Source organism: Ictidomys tridecemlineatus, chromosome 10, assembly GCF_052094955.1.
Source record: "Ictidomys tridecemlineatus isolate mIctTri1 chromosome 10, mIctTri1.hap1, whole genome shotgun sequence".
Taxonomy (NCBI): domain Eukaryota; kingdom Metazoa; phylum Chordata; class Mammalia; order Rodentia; family Sciuridae; genus Ictidomys; species Ictidomys tridecemlineatus.
The window spans coordinates 115243745-115264551 of record NC_135486.1 but is presented as its reverse complement, the minus strand read 5'-3'; the positions used below and the strand labels follow the sequence as shown (position 1 = coordinate 115264551).

The window sequence follows — 20807 nt, the reverse complement described above, 5'->3', positions numbered from 1 at the left end:
TACCCTGCTTGGAAGAAGGCAAAAATTTATTTCAGTGACTACTTAACAAAACAAAACAAAACAAAACAAACCTATCATAATATGAAGATAAAGCAGTTGGGTTTCTAGGTTTCTGGACCAGAAACACCATAAGGAAAAATGTTTTAAGAGGCCACAGAGATTGCAGACAGGACAGACAGGATGGCTTTTTTTTTTTGACAGGATGGATTTAAGATAATCAAATTGTGTTTTGGAAGAAGGAAGCTGCCCAGGGAGAGTCAATTTTAATAGACTCTGGAATGGACAGGATAAGTACAACCAAAATGCAAATAAAGTTGACGAAATGATCCCAACAATAAAAAAAAAATGTACTTAATACGTAGGGAAAAAAAGCACAATGTAGACCAAAATGTAGCTTCTATACACACTCTACCACAACCTCTCATATATACATTCACAAGTAACAAAAGCTTTACTTACCCCCAACTCAAAATTTCTAAGAGCTAAACCAGTAGTAATAGTTTTATAGTCAGTTTTGATAGTACGTCATTTATCACAATAATAGTCCTGAGGCATGATATGATGTTACATGTTTATTCTGAATTCAATTAAATTGTGTTCAGTGTTATCAATTCTTCACAAGTTATAACTCTGGAATATACATTGAAAGGTTAAACAGTTTTAATATTTCTTAATTATACTGGATATACATCAGTTTATGCAGAAGGCAATGCTGGCATGGTTTGCTGGGTCCTGAAGTATGGGGAGGGGACCTCCTGCCTTTGAGTGCTGTGGAGCTGTCACTCCACAGGCATCCCTGATGGTGGGTGGAACAAAATCTATCAACAGAGTTTACTGCATCACGGGCTTCTCCCTACCATTTACGTTCTAAAGTTTAGGAAAACAATAATAAAAGAGGGATACTTGACAATTATAGTACTTCTCCCTCTCCAGTGTGGACTCTTTGATGTTTAGAAAGATTTGACTTGCTACAGAAGGTTTTTCCACAATGATTACACCAATAGGGCTTTTCCCCAGTGTGGATTCTATGATGTTTATTAAAATTTGAGCTGTGGTTGAAGGCTTTCCCACACTCCTTACATTTATAGGGCTTCTCTCCAGTGTGGAGGCGCTGATGTGAACTGAGACCTGCGTGCTGGCTAAAGCTCTTTCCACACTCATTACACTGATAGGGCTTCTCCCCAGTGTGGATGCGATAGTGTCGAATGAGGCTGCCTTTACCACTGAAAGCCTTTCCACAATCTTTACACTGATAGGGCGCCTCTTCCGTGTGCATTCTCTGATGCTTAAGGAGGTCTGAGCTCTGCCCAAAGGCTTTTCCACACTTACAGTCATAGGGCCGCTCCACCAGGTGTGTTCTGTAATGGAGGGTAAGGTTTGAGCTATGGCTGAAAGCCTTCCCACACTTGGTGCACACATAAGGTTTCTCCCCAGTGTGCGTTCTCCGGTGTTTGGTAAGATTCGAGCTATTACTAAAGGCTTTCCCACACTCGGCACATATGTAACGTCTCTCTCCTGGGGTGGGTTTAGTGTGTACGGATTCTGCCCCTTTCTTGGAACCTGTGTCTTGAAGAGGGGTTTTTGCTCCTCTTTCCTTTCCAAGGTTCCCCCACTGCCTTTCTGACCTGGCTCCACACTTATTGGCAACAATCACAGGAATGATATCCCCTTTGAGTCCATCTGCATGAGACTCTTCTTCAGAACTTTTCTGCTCATCTGCTGATTCCTCATTATGGGGATCCAGTTTATAGTCTGAAACAAGAAATGGAGAAAGGATATGCTTGTTGTTTCCTATTAAGAGGAAGAAACAGTTAAAAGAGAAATAGGATCGTCACACATAAGCTCCCTACCACAAGCTACAATGGTCTGATGAGTACATGAACATTTCTGCCATGAAAGCTTCATATATATATATATATATATATATATATATATATATATATATATGGCACAAGGTATAACAGGAAAATAAGCACATCTGAATAGGAGCAAAGGAGACGAATGATGCTCAGGCAGGAACAATGACCAAAGATTAAGGAACAAAAATAACTTAAGGGAGATGAGGCTAAGCAGCAAACTCACAGAACCTGCATTTCCACAGCACCGAATATGAAAGTAATGAAGAACTTTCAGGGTATTCAGTCCCATTTACATTCATTCTGATTCCAGATTAGGACTAATATGAATGGGGGTTAACTCACCATTTAACTAATGCTGGCTATGTCTTATCATTAGTGACAATATCAGACTGAACCAGTTTAAAGCATTTTTCTAGGTAGTTAACACTTCATCAAAGTCATTTTAACCATTTGTGGAAAAGGGGACTATGAGAAATGCACTCTGAAAAACAGGCTCTTGTGGAGAACTGTTATACCTCCATGGAACCCGTTTCTCTCTCTCTCTCTCTCTCTCTTCATCCTCCTATTCACTTTTCATAAGAAGCAATCCCTTGGTGACATTTTGAGTTACTGAATGAGCCATGAGCTATTGTGTAGCACGTACATCTTACTTAACATAAATAAAAGTAACTTAATACAAGTTAAGATTTCAAAAGTAGTCTAATGAAGCAGGCTTTGAAAAACAGTTTTCTGAGGCTGGGATTGTGAGTGGTAGAGCACTCGCCTAGCACATGCAAGGCCCTGGGTTCAATCCTCAACACAACATAAACATAAATAAATAAAATAAAGATTAAAAAAAAAAAAGAAAAAAAAAACAGTTTTTTAGGGACATTTAGCTCAGGGACATTCAGCTCACTTGGTTTATTTCCTGAATTTGAGTATTTGTGTCTTTCATCACTTCTGGACAATCTCAGTCTCTCCCAACTCTATTCTCCCCTGGAACTGATGTTAAACAGAGCTGTATGGCCTGCCCACTCCCCACTACTCTCTGTGCCTTCCATCTCTTCTTTCCATGCAGCATTTCAGGTAACTTTCTCAGTTTACCCCTCAGTCCACTAATCATCTCTTTAACTGTTTAAAACAGCCACTGTGTTCATTTTATTGACCACAGTTTTCATGTTCAGAAACTCTATTTTGTTTTTAATTAAAGCTGCCTGTTTATCCCTCCCCCAACAGCTTCTTACTATCTTGAGATTGCAATGATTTGTATTAATTTATTTGAAACCAACTTATATTATAAAGTGATTTACATCGATGTTCCATTATCATAGATAATTGAGCTTTAATTTTCCTTCTGTTTGTGTCTACTGACTTTTATTCTCCCTTGGGTATTTCATAATTTTATAACTTTTATTTCTTAGAAAGGCTTTATCCCCCCCAACTCTCACTCTAAATAACTGTACAGCCTGGAATAGTCTAGAATTTGCTGGAATACACGGTCTGTGGCTTCACATTTGCTCTGTCACGTACTGAGAACCAAGGCTTATGTTAACTTCTTGGCTTGGAGGTTTCTGTACCATTCAGGTAAAACAAAGTCAGATCTCCTACTAAGGTAGCTGTCTAGGGTTTCAATGTCTCCGAGTATGCTTCTATCTCCACTTAGATTGGCAAACTTCGGTTCTGGATCCCATGCTAGTAGGATCGTTCTTTGGGCCTAACAAGACTTTTTACAGTTAGTGTATAACCTTTTGGGTCTTCATGCAAGGCTTTCAGAAACTTCCTTTCCCTCAGGAGGGCTCAAGAACCTGTCTTTTCTCCCCATTTGGACACTAAAACCTGAGCCTGCTACTGGCTCTGATAATCCTTCCTCTCAACCTCTCCTCTGGGTAGCACTGCCAAGTGACTATGCCAAGAGAAACAGAAAATAAAACTAACCATTATGGCTATCTATAACTTTAAGTAGTCTAGAAACTTCCAGAAGGCTCCAAATGACTAGAGAGAAGAATTGGCATTAACCATTTAAATTTAGCCAGACAGTTCCCTTTTTTTTTTTTTAAACTTTTCCCAGAGAATATGATTAACAGAGATCAAAACTCTGTTTCCAGCCAGGCATGGTGGTGCACACCCATAACCCCATGGCTTGGGAGGCTGAGGCAGGAGGATCACAAGTTCAAGGCCAGCCTCAGCAACTTAGTGAGGCCCTGTCTCAAAATAAAATATAAAAAAAGGACTGGGGATTTGCTAGTGGTTAAGCACCCCTGAGTTCAATCCCCAATATAGAAACAAACAAACAAACAAAAACCCCACCCTTGTTTCTAAGATGGAATTCCATGTGTGTGGGACACGGTAACATCTCATGGAGATTTCTGAGGGCTATAGACTCTGCTCATGAAAGCACAACATACACATGATTAGCGATTACACCACCTACACTTGAGCAAAGTCCTGGTGGACTATAAGATCTGGAATAATGTCCCATGTTTTCATAAACATAACTAAACATTAAATATTTTAAGATTTAGTTGTAATTCTTTTAGGAAATGATAGTATGAGCGTAGAAACCATTAGTATGAAATAACAAAGGGGAAAACCATCTATAGTGTCTAAGACTGTTCTTTAAACTATGATCTGTGGATTTGAGCAGGGAAGTACAGCTACCCCAATACAGCTGTGACCTGCTAGCTTCAGAAAGGAGGCTGCCGGTTATCTTCCATTCATTCTTTCCCGATCCATTGTTTCTTGCTCTGTACCCGCAAGAAACTAACTGCTAGAGGACTGTACAACTGTCTTGTTTGTCCTGATCTGGCTGCCAGGGGTGTCTAGGGAACACTAGCAGAAGATGTGTGGGCAAGAGCAGTGTCAAACTGGGGTATTTATTCCTTTTGCTCTCTATCTGATGACAGAGTCTGCAGCCACAGCTCCTATCAAGTGACCTCCCTCCTCCCTCAACCAAGGCTACAGCTCTCATCAGACTCTGGTGACAGGTCTTCTTTCTCTACTCTTTAGGCTCATAGAGAGTAATGCCCTCCTCCCTTAAATGGTACTGGAGACTGAACCCTGGGGAGCTTAACCACTGAGCTACATTCCTATCCCTGGTCCTTTTTACTTTTTTTTTTTTTTTTTGACAAGGTTTGCTTAGTTACCCAGACTGGCCCTGAACTTATAATCTTCCTGCCTCAACCTCTTGATAGTTGGGTTATTACAGGCATGCACCACCACATCTGGTGATAATAATACCTTTACATTGCTGTCTAGGGTGCTCTACCCGTCATTGGCTGTCCACAACTCTGTAAAGTCCTTTACCTAACTCATTTCACTTGGCCCTCTAAGAGTGTGCCATCTGTTCCCACACCAGGACCCTGGTGATACAGTTAAATGTGGGGAAGAAAGGAAACTACTTTGCTTAGTTAGCCTGCTAGTCAAGTCAATCCAGGAGTCACTACACACCAGAAATTATGGATCCTTCTCCTTCTTCAACTATGAAGGCCAGGGCCCTGTGAAATGGTGCTCACCTTGACTTTTTCTTGGATCCTGAGTGTAATCCTGCTCCTCACCAGTCTCTTGGATATACAGAGGCCCCCAGGATTCATACTTGGGACTGGTCTCCACAGACTGTGTCTGCATGCTGCTCAGGGATGCCTTGGCACTTCCTGAAGATGATGTCTTCTCCCACACTTGTTTCTGTTCATTTGGAGTTGAAACCTAGAAACAGTAAGAAATGGCTGAGTTTGTGCACAGCTCATATTAGAATGAAATATCTCAGGGAAAAACTAGGGAAAGAAAAGAAAAACATCCATCCTACTGGATCCTCAAGATTAAAGGTAGTTTAGGACAGGAGAAGAAAACTTACAAGGAAAATGGTCCAACTCACAGTAATTCTACCCAGCTAATTTGGTTGAATGGACAAATCCGTGTTCCTGCAGGGAATGCTATGCTTTTAATATCTGAAATTAAAAAAGCCCCCCTTCCCTACCTGCAGTGCTGGTTCATCCAGTTCTCGCTCCAGATCTTCCAGGAGAGTGACGGCCTCTTCGGCACTCTCTGGGCAATGGTCCTGCACCCAGGCCTGAAGTTCCTGGGGCAGGATGGTCAGGAACTGCTCCAGCACCAGCAACTCCAGGATCTGCTCCTTTGTATGGATCTCCGGCCTCAGCCACTCACAGCAGAGCACCCTGAGCTGGCTCAGGGCCTCCCGGGGCCCAGGGGTGTCATGGTACCCAAACTGCCTAAAGCGTTGACGGAACATCTCCAGGCTGGGAAGGCACTTCCCTTTCTCTTCTTCATCCTCGACTTTCACAATCACAGGCCCCACCTGATCCTGAGGGGGCCTGGGGCCCAGAACTGTGGCCATGCCCACCACCTTGGTCATCATACAGACTCCAGAAATGGCTTCTCTAGGGCAGGCTTTGTGGAGCAGGAGTTTTGGTTCTTTTGGGTTTCTGGTTTCTTAGGGCCACACGTTAAACCTATGAAAATACAGTCACCATAAAATCACCAAATGAAAAAGTGACTTTTTTTGTTTGTTTTTTATCGACATACTTTTAGTACAGGAAATTGCAGAAATTACGACCAAAATTATTATTCAAAATTATTCTGGAGTCAGCTTTAATAGCCTACTTTGATTTTACTGTGTTGTGTCTCTACCTTCCTAAAAAGTGCTGTGTGGCATAATTTTAAAATCAGATTAATTTGCTCCAAAAACTGTTTCACAATCTTACAACTAGAGATACCTTAGTTTCTGAAACATTCAACAAGCTATCTAGTGGTCAAATACTGTCTGTTTGAACCTAAGACATTTATTTAACTTGAACATTAAAAATTTACTAGTCAAGGGCTGGGTTTGTGGCTCAATGGTAGAGCACCTGCTTAGTATGAGGCACTGGGTTCAATCCTCACACCACATAAAATAAAATAAAGTTATTGTTTCTATCTATATAGAAATATATTTTTTAAAAATTTAGTAGTCAAATAACTGGGTTTGTTGGCATAACCAGGTATGAGGTTGGAATTAATTAACATATAATAATGAAGTGTAATTAAAGACATAATTTTGAGCTTCACTTGACCCATTTTAAGTAGGGCATATGCAAGTTTTTAAATGTCTTTAGCTTTTTAACAGAAAGGCAGGTTGAATGATAGAGAATAGACTAAAAGTGACATGTATTCTTATTGTGATATTTATTTTGACAAAATGTCACTCAAAATAGAGGAAACAAAAAAAAATGCTTAAAGTAAGGCTGGAGTTGTAGCTCAGTGGTAGAGCATTTGCCTAGTATCTATGAAGCACTGGGTTCGATCGTCAGCATCGCTTAAAAATAAAAGTACTGTGTGCATCTGTAACTAAAATATTTTTTAAAATGTTTAGTGTCTTTTCTTTTAAATTTTAAATACTCTAAATCTTTCAGGCTATTGATACATGTGAATACCAACACACAAGTAATAACATAATCACTTCGATTCTCTTCATTTGCCATGAAGTCTATTCATTCAATATCTGAATACCTGTCATGCGGATGGTGCTAGGGCTGCAGTAGGCAAGTACAACACACACCCCACCCTCTGGGAGCTTTCAAACTTTTATAATAGGGGAGATGGTAAATAAATAGACAAGAGAATCAGTCTATAATTACTGGCACTTATTAAGCATATTTTAGAAAAAATACATAAATTAATCAAAGTCTTATGTTTGTGACTGATCTTCCTGTTTTCAAATCTTAAGCAGCATCTTTCAAGACACCTAGGCATCCTATGTTGAATATGGCTATCTAGAAGAGCAAAATTCTGCCAGTCCTAAAAAAGAGAAATACTTAAAAACACCTACATGAAATTACACTGATAATAACTGTAAAGACTGTAAAGAGGATCTATAAATACTTTATAAAACCTGAAGGAGGACTTGTAGTACATCTCGACCTAGCACATTAAAACACCAAACTAAGCTAGTTTTGTACATGCATCAATCTCCCTGGATCTGGCTTGCCAGCACCTCGAGGTATTAAAAAGTGATAAATATGTGCATAGTACAAACATAACGAGGGAAAAAAGACCAAAACTTAATTAACAGTGACATTGCTGGGTTATATAATGATAGAGAATTTCAAGATTCTTTTCTTGTTTGGATTTCCAAATTTTTAAAAAAGAATATATATTACTTCTTTCGTAATCAAAAAATCTTTAAAGGTATTACAAATAGTCCTTTGACAAACTAAATAGTTTTTATTGCTGGTGCTGTATGGAGAAAGTTTGTATTTATGAAATTAATGTTGGTGGAATGCTTAGCAATAGAATCACAAACATCAGCAAGAAGCTCAAAACATGAGAAGGGAAACTACGGCATAGCAAGAAAAACATACAGCACTATTTCATAACTAAAGCCAATCATCCAAATAAAGGATTCTCTGGCTAAATTTGAGGCTAGGAAATAAGGGGTTAGCCAACACCAAACAAGACTTTTAGTTTTTGTTGTTTAAATTATGGAACATCTTAGGATATTTTCAATGCTACCACTTTCCCCAAATACTCCAAAATAGGAAAATGCCATTCTCCATCTTCAGGAACTACCAATGAATAGTCAGTTTGGGAAATGAAAGCCAATAGTCTTTAAAAATTTGTAGAAAAGATGAATATGGAGAGTTTGTGGTATCCTTTGATGTAGTAAGAAAAATTTAACCAGCCAAGAAATTTATTTATTTATTTCTATGGTACGAGAAATCAAACCAAGGATTCTCTACCACTAAGCTACATCCTCAGCCCTTTTTATTTATTTTAAAATTCTGAGATAGGGCCTTGTTGTTGCTCAGTCTGGCCTCGAACTTGCTATTCTACTGTCTTCCAAGTCACTAGGGTTATGGGCGTGGCTGCTGTATCCCTGCTGAGGAATGTTATTTTTAAATAATCAAAGTATTTTTAATATTAAAAAAGCTACTTGGATCTGGGGTGTGAACTAGCTTGGGAAGTACCCTACAGTTGAGGGTAAGGCTGAAGAATCTCTGAAGAAGTCACTGAGCAGCAGAAAGCTCAAGTGATAAGTTGTAGCTGAAGGTAAGACAATATAAAGTGGAAAGAGAACAGGAGCTTTAGTTTACTATGTAAACTATTCACTGAGGAGTGAATAGAATGGGAGTCTAGCACACGTCTGGTATATAACAGATGCTCAATAAAGTGGAGTGGAGACTGAGGCACGAGGATTGCTTGAGCCAGAGTTTGGGGCTAGCCTGGGAAATAGAAGAAGACCCTGTCTCTTAAAACAAAAGATTTTGTGGAGTGTATGAATGAATGAACTGGACTTAAAATTAACTACAATGCTCCCTTAGTGAGGTAAAAACAGCTCTAGGTTTGAAACCAGTACAGACCAAGAACATACTGTGCCTAGAGAAAAGATCATGTCCTACCCAGATTCTTTCCTCAAGAACCCTGGATGAAGCAATCTAGCACTGAACAAGGCAGCCTGGCTCTGATTCATTTTTTTAATAAATAAATACATACACACACACACACACAGAGTTGTAGATGAACACAATACTCTTATTTTGTTTATTTAGGTGTTGTTTCCCTCATGCTAGACAACTTGCCCTGGTCAATTTAGCTTGCAGACTTTTAAGATTGTAACTCTTTCTCTCTCTCTCTCTCTTTTTGGTACTGGGAATTGAACCCAGGGGCACTTAACCATTGAGCCACATCCCCAACCTCCACACCCTGTTTTGTTTTTTTTTTTTTTGGTACCAGGGATTGAACTCAGAGGCACTCAACCCCTAAGCCATATCCCCATCCCTATTTTATATTTTATTTAGGGACAAGGTCTCATTGAGTTGCTTATCACCTCACTGTTGCTGAGGTTGGCTTTGAACTCAGCATTCTCTAGCCTCAGCCTCTCAAGCTGCAGGGATTACGGAACCTGCCACCATGCCCAGCCTCACACTTAGGTTTTTTATTAAAAACACAAATCCTGAAGCATCCTAAGAGATGCCATTAGATGTTCTGACAGAGTGGACCAGCTTCAGCACCTTCACACTGGTCTCTGTCTGCACCTAGTATAGCCACCAAATCACCCAAGTGCAGGACTACTAGAAAAACAGAGGCGGGGGAGAAGTACCAACTAATCTCCTGGAATAAAGCGCCATGATTGTGCTCGACAGACAGAATCACAATTGGCCCTTTATCTCTCCACTAGGTCTCATCACTCCTCTCCTTATTCTCTATATTCCACTAAAATCTAATAATCATGTAGGATTCTGTTTCATTCCTGTCTCAGCTTACTAATTAATTCAGAAAAACGTGCACAATCTTAGTAATAAGAACTGTCCCAGATGTGGTGATGCATGCCTGTAATAGGAGCTCACTGAGGCTGAGGCAGGAGAATTACAAATTCAAAGTAAGCAGGAACAACAGTGAGTGCACGCTAAAAAAAAAAAAAAAAAGTGGGGAGAGAGAAGAGAAAGGCAAATTAAAGCCTCAACGAAACGGTTCCACGGACGTTGGAATCTTCAATGGCAAGAATTTTAAACATTTAAAAATTGGATAATAAACTGTCTTGACATTATTATTTTTTCCCTCCCTGAAGCAAACCAGTAATTTAACATCTGGTCACGCGGAGTTTGTGTAAAGATTCATTTTGGGATGCTCTCCTGGTCTTGGCATTCGAGTTTTTCTTAAAGTGTACATAAACTCAAAAAGCAAGTGAAGAGAAAACAAAGGCTCACACAACTCACATGGTCTTCAACTACAGTGAAATTTTGTTTGGAGCTACCTAGATTGTTTCCTCTCCACCGTGGTTTTTATCCCCCGGTCCACAGTACTTAAACTTTTCCTTATATAGCATGGCTTTCCAAATCTCTCCTCCCCCGCCAAATCACCTCTCTTTACACCCTACTTATAATCGGTCCTCTAAAAAACGTTTCCAAACCGGACCAGATCTCCGTTGTGCGTAAGCTTTCCAACCTGAGCGCAGCCCGAAGGGGCTGGGCACGGCCCGCGGCTGCCAAGATGCCGCTTCCCACAGGAGGTTCCCACCCATCGGACGTTACTTATAACAATGAGCCCCGAGTTCAGACCTAATTGAGAGCCACGGAAGGAAGGGCGGGCAGCCCCAGGCCGACTAACGAACGGCTCGGCTAGAGAGAGCACAAAAGAAAGCTCCTCTGGGGCGCAGAGGAGACAAGGTTTCATTTGTTAAAGCCCCAGGGGGTGGAAAAGCCATTCCAGAGAGCAGGCGCCTCCATCAGCACGGGCTGGGCAGGGACCGGGGCTCCTCCCCACAGCCCCGCTAGTGGAGATTCCCAGAGACCACAGCAGCTAAGTCAGTCCCCCTGTCCCTCCCTAAACCTGGCCACCGACCCCTCCCCACCCGCCGCGATAACCGGGGACCAACAGGCTCACCGTGAGTCTCAGCCGCTCAGGGCGCGGGGAGACCGCTCGGCGGGCCGCGGGACGGCGCAGCCGGAAGTGCGTCAGAGCCCCGCCCCCGCGGGAGTTGCTGCGGGGCCGCGTGGCCCCTCTAGGAATTCGGGAAACTTCTTGATGCCCTGGTTCAGGAACGTTTGGAAAAGCGGAATCGCCCTTAAAGGAGATTAAGGCCTTCAGGAGTCAGACAGCTTTCTGCCCGTTTCTACCCGGACGGACCGACCAGGCGATCGCTTCGTCGGGTTTCCAGCATAGCTCCCGACGCCCTGGGACGAGGGTTGGGGGGCAACCTAGGGCCCCTCGCAGACTGCAGCGCCGGGTTCTCTTGTGTTGCCTCAGGCCCATCACCACGTTTACGTACCTGGGCCCGTGAAGCGGGAGGTACAGATATCACTTGCAGATGCGGGTCATGGTATCAGTCCGAAGTGGCCGTGTGTATTTGCGGGTCCTAACCTTCCCCTGCAGAAATAAATCATAGGGGCTGCGCTTCTCTGGGTGTTGCAGGACTTGATAAGGAGGTTTTTGCTTGTCTTTTCCCTTATGGTCTTGTGCAGCTGTAGGTTCCCAGACTGAAGATGCTGTTTTCGACCTCAGTCCCCCCCCACCCAGCATCCCTTAGAGAGATTGCTTTTGTCTGGTGTTGCAAAAGTCACATATGTTGAGGGACAGGAACATGAATGCATGCCTGAGCACGAAATTCCCTGTCCATATATATCATAAATTTAGATATTCCCCCTCGATGTTTTCTAGTATCATTTTTAAAAAATTATTTTCAAAAGCATAAAAATATTTTAAAAAATGACATAATAGTCAAAATTAGTCTCATTTTCTTAATTCTGTCATGGACTTCCCACTCCTTACCAAATTATTTTGCAGTAAACCTCTGACATAATTATCATTTCCTTAGAATTTTTGAAATAAAGCCAATCTTTCAGAATTGGTCAGATGTCTGAGACTGGCCTGTCTTAGGTGCCATATCCTAAGGGGAGTATTTACAAGCTAGTGGTCATCCAAAGATTACATTAGCAAATCTAAAGATGTGAGGCCTGAACACCATGCATTCATCCTAAGAGAACTTGCAGAATTTGTCTTTATTCCTTGTTATAGAAAACAAGGTGGGGAATGCCTTCAAGTTGCCTTAGTTTCAGCTGTGGGAGCTATATAGCATAATTATAAAGCAATGTTAGTTTTCAAGTACTGGTGAAGTGCTTTCATTTGGAAATACAATTTGTTTTATGAGATCCCAGAAGGTAGGATGAGATCAATGAATAGAAATAATGGAAGTATTCAATAAAAGGAAAAACATTCTTTTAGGGTTGTTGAAAAGTGAACTCGTGTCCTCCAACATCCTGTGCCATTCTGAAGAATGGGAGAGCACTTAGGTGATGGGTATGGAGGTTTTACACAGTGAATTGTTGGGCTAGATAAACTTCAACATCTTTTTTCTATCGTTTGCCCAGATCATATTAACTTTTTCCCTTCTCTCCAACTTTTTCATAATACTTATTTACCACTGCCATTCCCTCCATACACCTCCTTTTGAGTCCTTACCATGGGCCAGGTACTGTTAGGCATTTTGTTAATTCTTTCTTGCTGCATAAAAGATTACCCTAAAATTTAATACCTTAATACAATGATTGTTTTAATTTTTTCCACATCACCTCACAAAGATACAGATTGGCTGGCCTGTTCTGCTTTCCATGGTGTCACTTGAGCAGCGATGGCTGCCAATTGGTGCTGGGCCAGAGACTGGAAACTCAGCTGGGGATATTGGCCTGGGGGCTTGGTCCCTCCACTTCACTGCTTGGGTCTTTTTGTGGCTTGATGACTAGATTCCCCAAAAGGAGCATTTTAAGAGGGTAGGACTTGTAGATGCCTTAATTTCAGTGGGAGTTATATAGCATGATTTCTACCATTTTTTTTTGTTGTTGTTTTTATAACAGTTACTTGCCCAGAATCAAGGGGAAGAAAAGTGGATTATCTCTTGGTCACGCTGCAAGAGTGATAATGTAAGCATCTTTGGAAACAATGGACTACACACACACATTTATCTCCATTACTTTATGAAATATTAATACCATGAAATATTATAATCTTGAGAACACTTACCCCTGTGAAATATTAAAATTTTCCATTTTAAAGATCAGAAAACTTGGACCCAGAAAAGTACCTTTTCCAATATCATACAACTAATTGGTGGGAGAGTCAAGATCCAAACACTTATTTATTTATTTATTTATTTATTTTTGCATTACAATTCTTAATTATACAATAATTTATCATATCTGTGATTATATATAAGGTATGTTGACACCAAATTCACATCTTTATACATGTATTTTGTATAATGATGAGGGTCTCCTTTCACCATCGATGCTATTCTCCTTCTCCCTCCCTTCCCTCCCACCCCTATTCCCTATCTAGAGGTAATCTTCCTCCCTTGCTCTCCCTCCCAACACCATTTTGAGTCATCCCCCTTATCAGAGAAGACATTAGGCAAGATTCAAACTTTTTTGAGCTGGGGATCAAATCCAGGGCATCATGTGTGTTAGGCAAGTGCTCTACTACTGAGCTACCTCCCCAGCCCTCAAGAGATTTTTTAAAAAGTCATTAAAAATTATTTCAATGTTATCCATCTAAATCGTACTGTATTAAAATGAGTTAATATAATAAGCTGGTGTGGTTGTGCACTCTTGTAATCCCAGCATTTAGGAGGCTGAGGCAGGAGGATTGCAAGTTCAAGGCCAGCCTTAGCAACTCAGCAAGACCCTCCATAACTTAGTGAGATCCTGTCTCAAACTAAAAAAAAGCACTGAGGATGTACCTCAGTGGTAAAGCATCCCTGTGTTCAACCTCCAGTACCAAAAACAAAAAGTTAACTTAGGATGATCCATTGTTTCCTTCCATTAATATAACCACAACCACAAGATAAAACCCCAAAAGAGTAGACAAAGGAAAAGTTAGTAGATGTGACTTATGGCTCACTGTGATGTGTCATATGCACTTCCTCTTCAGAATGGTTTTGATTCCCAATCAGTTTATGTAGTGGCACCCCCTCCTCCACAGAAAATCTTAATTAAGCTTCTCCAGAAATCTTCACCATAATTGATCTTAGGACTATCAGCAAAAGAATCTCTACAAAAGAGTTCAGTGTACTTAAGCTTCCTATTTCCTGTTGCTCTATCTTACAATTAAATTTGGCCAGGGGTCTCAAAGAGATCAGCACTCTAGGTGCTGAACATCTTTTACAAATTTTTCACAAACACTTGTGGAATATATATATATATATATATTCCATAGAATATGTGTGTGCATATATATATATACACACACACATACATATATATTCTGTACATGTACAGCTCTATACATAGTTATATATATTGTAACTATATATAGTTACAATATATATAACTATATATTACAATATTTAACTATATATATTGTTACTATTTGTAAAGGTTTTCAAGGGAAGTGTGTCTGCAAATACAGAGTATGATAAAAAACAAAACAAAACATTCTTTTAAGGAGGCCTCTGGCCTTGAGCTGGAGCTTCACAGAGATGTTTACATTCCAAAGATAAGAGAAGATGTTGCTAATTGGACTTCATGGAAACAGCTGGCAGGTGGAGGGAAGAAAGGGGAGAAGCAGCTCTCCCCTTCTCAGGTGTTGTCCTTGAAGGGTAAACTTGCCCAGAGCAGTGAAAGAAAAAACTGCTTTTGTGTGAACTTCTACAGACTGTGAACTTCTGAGCCCTACCCCTTACACACTGGGTATAAAGTTCTGAAACTGCCTGAACTCTGGGTTCAGGGGGATTAATTGATTACAGTGAAAGCTTTACCCTCTGAACCTGGCTGCACCCAAATAAAACTGCTTCCTGCTGTCTTCAGTGTCCTGCCTCATCTGTCCCTTTCAACAATTATTAAGAACCTATAATATGCCAGGCATTGTGATAGGATATGAAAAACTTAAAATGAAAAATATACAATTCTTGGCAGATATCTAAACAAATAATTACTGATACGGGCAATGATGATTGAGAAGGCGGTAATAAATGCAGACTGAATGTCATTGTGAGTACCCACAGTCTAAGCTCTTTTTGCCCTATCCCTTCTATGCTGGCCTGGACTTCTGTTTCTGTGGCCAGGTACAATTCTAGAAGATAATTTCCTTCTTTTGGAGATGTATAATTGCTTAAAGTTCTTTAAATGAAAAAATAAATATGCTTCCATATAATTACAACTCACTGATCCTAGTCCTTTTATCTCACAAAATACCTCTAGTTGTGCAGGGTGTGGTGGTCCCAGTGGCTTGGGAGGCTGAGACAGGAGAGTCTCGAGTTCAAAGCCAGCCTCAGCAACAGTGAGGTGCTAAGCAACTCAATGTAGACCCTGTCCCTAAATAAAATACAAAATAGGTCTGGGGATGTGGCTCAGTGGCTGAGTGCCCCTGGGCTCAATCCCTGGTATCCCTCCCAAAACAAAACAAAACAAAACAAAAAAACCTCTAGTTGTTCTTGTTAGCCCTTTAAAATATTTGAAAAGTAATCTCATGTGTTTGTCCTAAAACTCGCCTAGAGGTAGGAGTTTTATGATTAAGCCTAGAAGCTGCTTCTGAATCCTGGAGCATAAAATGTGGTGCCTGGGGACCTGAACTCCCTTAAATGACATCTGGACAGTCCCACTTTACTTGCTGAACATTGTTCCATTCTCTGTTGTCTTGGGAGATTATTGTAGCTTGACAAAAGAAGTCAGATTCCTGTGCCCTTTGTAGCAGAAATCCAAAAGGGGGAAAAACTACTCATGTTCAATGCTGTCCCTGACTCCCTTCCTCCTTTTCCAGCATGGTCATGTTTTTCTCTAAAATGGTTCTTTTCTCAGTTTTCCTCGCTCATTTCTTCCACATTTATTTTTGCTGCCATCAGCAGGCTTGCCCAGTAGGGGGTGATCAAAACTTGATTTTTCTTAGAACACAGCCAGGCAAGCTTCCCTTCTATTGCAACTCTGAACACTTCCCTATCTTCTTCCTAGAAAGAGTTCACAGATACAGTATGCTGGAATGCTGCAAAGACATTTGCCAAAGAAAATGAAAAGAGAATAAAACTAGAGTTAGACAACTATAAAAAAAAATTGGGCTGGGGTTGTGGCTCAGCGGTAGAGCACTCGCCTCACACATGCAAGACCCTGGGTTCCATCCTCAGCACCACATTAAAAAAAAATAAGTGAAATAAAGGTATTGTGTCCAGCTACAACTAAAAAATAAAATATTAAAAGAAAAAATTACTGAGTCCTTGTTAGAGTACAGCAAGGAACACCTAATTTGGGGACTGATACCAATAGGGACTACTGAAATGGGATTTTTGCAGTAAAAGGCAGAGATTGGGCCTTACTCCAAATGCAGCATTGGCAAGTGGGAATTTATAGGATCAGAGGGCGGGGATAATTGGATGGAAAATTACTAAGAATAAACATCAGATGTAAGAAAGATGTTTGTATATAGGTGACTATGACCATTGTGATTCTGCAATCTGTACAATTAGAAAAATGAGAAATTATACCCCAATGATTCAAATGTATGAATTGCCAAGATCATTGTAATGTCATGTGTAGCTAAAAAAGATAAAATATAGGAAAAAAAAAGGAAGGATTCTGGCTAAAGCAACCTAACAGAATTATGGACAAAGGCCAGGATATCAGACATCACCTAGGGCATGGCAGAGGATGAGGAACTCAATCAGGTATCTAGGAGATAAGATATGGAGAATGGGGGGACAGATTACAGCTAAACTGACTTAGCAGGGTTTATTGCTGAAACAGAATTTTACAAGAAGTACACAGGTGGGGTCTAAAAGATTTAGTAAACTGACTAAAGTTTGGTCAAGTAAAGAATCTGTCAGAACCCCCTACCTTAGAACCAGAATTCTGTTGCCAATGAAACTTGGAAGATCTGGGTATCTAATGATCTGAAAAATGGGCACATATTATTGCCTGTTCCCACAACTTTAAAATATTTGGAGAAAGATTAATTATAGCATGCATGTGAGAGTTAACTGGCTTGGTAAAGAAACAACATTCACAAATAGTAAGGGATTTTAAATCCTCAAAACACTTTGCTATGATATTATTTCTAATCTTCTGTTGTTTTGTGTTGCTTTGGTGCTGGGGGTTGAAGGCAGGGTCTCATACATGAGCTCTACCAATGAGCTACACACCCAGCCCAATCTCCTTTCTGTTTTTAATGTCAATCTACCAGGGATAGATGTGGCTCCATCTACCTCAATTCTTCCTCTGTTCTGCCTTCTCCCAAAAAAAGAAAAGCAATATATCCTGCTAAGACCTTTTCCTTCTGTAATAACAGTTTGCTGACTTGTTCTCTTGTTTGTGAAAAAAACCCAGAAAAGGTCTGCATAACCCAAGTGAAAGGAGATCACAATGGGTACTTGGTCTAGCCCTCCCCATGCAAATTCCCTTCCTCCTCAAGGACCTCCAGCAGCACCAGACATATTTGAATATCTGAATTGCTGCCGCTCCAAATGCTTGTGTGCTTAACCATTATGCAAAGATGCTCCATAAACATAATTTGGGGTCACAGTAGTGATGGATGAAAATGGGAGCATCGTCAAGCTCATAAAGGAGGACAAGAGACAGTAGTGAAAAGAAACTAGTTGCTGGAGCCAGATAAACTTGGCATTATTTATCTATCTATAGTACCTGGGACTGAATCCAGGGGTGTTTTACTACAGAGCTATATTTCAACCTTTTTTTTTCAGGGTGCTGTGCATGTGAGGCAAGTGCTCTACCAACTGAGCTATATCCCCAGCCCATATTTCAACCTTTTTAATGTATTTTGAGAGGGGTCTTCGTTAAATTTCTGAGGCTGGCCTCCAATTTGCAATCCTCCCGACTCAGTCTTTCAAGTCGCTGGGGTTACAGGTGTGTGCCACCATGTCTGGCTTTATCTTAGACTTTCTATAACCCATCTATCATTGTGTGATATATGACTTAAGTATTACAGATATTATTAAGATTGTAATGGAATAAAAGAAACTGATCATTGCTACCAAGTGAACCATGAGTATTTGGTGAATTAACGACAATGAAAGTGATGTAGCTTGTGAATTTATTATGATTCAATAAATTGTGACATTGTGGAAAGATACAAACACATGTGGTCTATGTTAAGGGCAGAGCTCTTGACAAAGATTAAGCAAAGACCAAAGATTTTTTTTATGTGTGTGTATGTGTGTGTCTGTGTGGTGCTGGGGATCGAACCCAGGGCCTCACAACTGCTAAGCAAGCACTGAGTACATTTACAGCTCTTTTCATTTTGTTCTGAGATGGTCTAAATTGTATAGGATACCTTTGAACTTGTGATTCTCCTGCCTCTCAGCCTCCCAAGCAGCTGGGATTATAGGCATGTGCCATAATTTTTAAAAATTTGCTTTTGTCCCTTAAAACCAAAGGTTTATGCTTATTCAGACATAGGGTAAGTGTCCAGAGGTGAGGAGGAGCCTGGAGGCACTAAAGAGGGAGGTCATGTGCCTCGAAGTCAGCAGGGCAGGCTGGCTGGGTCAGACCAAGCAAATAGGAAGCACATTTGGATAGGTGAGGTCCTTGGAAAAAATATTGAGGGACATCTACTGAAAAGGGGTGAGGCAAGGCTGTGGGAGGCACGTGAGGTTAGGGAGCAGGAGAAACTCAGATTGTTGAGGGGCACGGAACATGGGAATCTGACAAGAGACTAGGATTGACCAAGGGCAGGGGTTAAGAATGAAGGTGGCCTAAAATTGTACGAGGTCATGTCTGCATATTTTCCTTCTTGCAGCTCTCAGGGCCAGGCCCAGGAATGGAGGAAGCAGAAGAAGCTACCAGGCTTTGCACTCGACAGGACAGGAGTGAAGGAAGAGAGGTCTCGGGAGGTAAACCCTGAGCCTTATGATTCAGTGGCTCTTGGGTGCCGTGGGGACAGTGTGAGCCTCTGGTCCTTTCCATGCCCAACCTAGACTCTCACACAGGGACCCCTCATCAACAGATTTGGAAGGTTCTGTCCTACAGAATCACAGATGGACCAGCCAAGACAAATACAATACGATCTTGCTACCTCAAGGGCAGGCAGTTTTCAGAGTTTTTGAAGGTATGATATTATGATAAAAACAAAAACAAAAAAACCACAACTTGGTCTTTGTTCCTAATTTCCTGGCACCCAGCTCCTAGAACCTTTGGACTCTCCAGAATGGTGGTGGGTTATTTTGGTGGTTATTGTTTTTTATACTGAGGATTGAACCCAGAGGCACTTAACCACTGAGCCACATCTGTCCATTTTATTTTTTGAGACAGGGTCTCACTAAGTTGCTTAGGGCCTTGCTAAATTGCTGAGGCTGGCTTTGAATTTGCAATCCTCTTTGCCTCAGCCTCCTGAGTTGTTGGGATTACAGGTGTGTGTCACCATGCTCTGCCCCGAGATGTGTTACTTATATGTTGATGAGATGACTGGTGACTGGGGTCCTCTAGATAGCTTCAGCATAGGTGTTAATTGCTGGAGAGACCAGAGAATGGTTAGAGGGTTGAAGCCCCTGATCAGACTCCCTGATTGCTGGGAACAGAGGGGCTGGAGTGTGTTATCACCAATGATTAAAGATGTAACCATTCATGCCTACATAATGAAAACTCCATAAACTTCCCAATCCCCAGGCTTGTGAAGCTTCTTGGGTAATAGTGAAATGCTGGGAGGGTGACCTGCCCAGAGAAGGTATGGAAGCTTCATGCACCTCTCCAAGCCCACCTTAGACCAGGCCTTCTGGCTGTTCATTTGCTTGCTTATAGGACATCTGGTGTTGAGATAAGTGGTGTGGGGAAACCCTCAATTTGGTGTCAGCAGTCTTGTGAGGAGAAGCAGTTCACAGATCATGCTTTGGACACTATGGATCCTGCCCTGCATCTCCCCAGCTCACTTTTCACCCAGGCCATTGGAGTGAAGTTTTTGCAGGTGCACCCAGCAGCACTTGCTCCCTGGCCTCCGTGGTGTGCAAACCTGGAGTAGGAAGTTGTCACTCCATGGAGCAACTTTTGAATAAATGCTCCCTCCTGCAGTTCCCAGAGTAGGCAATCTTGTCATGGGGATATTGGGCCTCACTTATCCCCGTGACCAAACTCAATATGTACTGGATTTCTTCCCAGTACCTTCTTGTTCTCTGGAATTATTTCTTAAATTAAGTCATCCGCACACCAGCCCTCTGCTCAAGGATGGGACAAGACAGGGTGAAGTTCCCTTGACCCATTTATTCCACCATTGTTCTGAAGCAAGCAGGGGAGGACTGAGCACTCTAATCTTAAGGAGCCTGAGACAGAGAACTAGAGTGGCTTCACCTCTACTCAGGTGAAGTAAATCACTAAATCTGGTGAATTGTTTAAATAGACAATGTAAAAAACTAAAATTGAGTTTTGTGGGTTGCAGTTCCAGTGTTTAACTTTGAAGTTTTACTTTTTTCTTTATCCCAAATTTGTGCAATTATTACTATTAGTACCAGGGATTGAATCCAGGGGCACTTAACCACATCCTGGCCCTTTTTAT

The 20807-nt window shown here is 41.2% G+C and overlaps 1 protein-coding gene across 2 annotated transcripts in view; it reads right to left on the bottom strand.

Moving 5' to 3' along the window:
- Positions 1–559: 559 nt before the first annotated feature.
- The window catches only part of Zkscan1 (zinc finger with KRAB and SCAN domains 1), a 41191-nt gene continuing 20943 nt past the window's right edge, over positions 560–20807 (bottom strand). The window contains exons 1-5 of one of the 2 annotated variants that reach the window (XM_078023769.1): positions 11214–11267; positions 10161–10236; positions 5812–6304; positions 5351–5540; positions 560–1752 (exon numbers count right to left, since the gene is read on the bottom strand). In XM_078023769.1, coding sequence (XP_077879895.1) covers positions 911–1752; positions 5351–5540; positions 5812–6210 — 1431 coding nt within the window. In that variant the 5' untranslated portion in view covers positions 6211–6304; positions 10161–10236; positions 11214–11267 and the 3' untranslated portion in view covers positions 560–910. Of the gene's footprint in view, positions 1753–5350; positions 5541–5811; positions 6305–10160; positions 10237–11213 lie in introns of those variants that run through there. The other variant, XM_005328431.4, reaches the window with a different exon arrangement.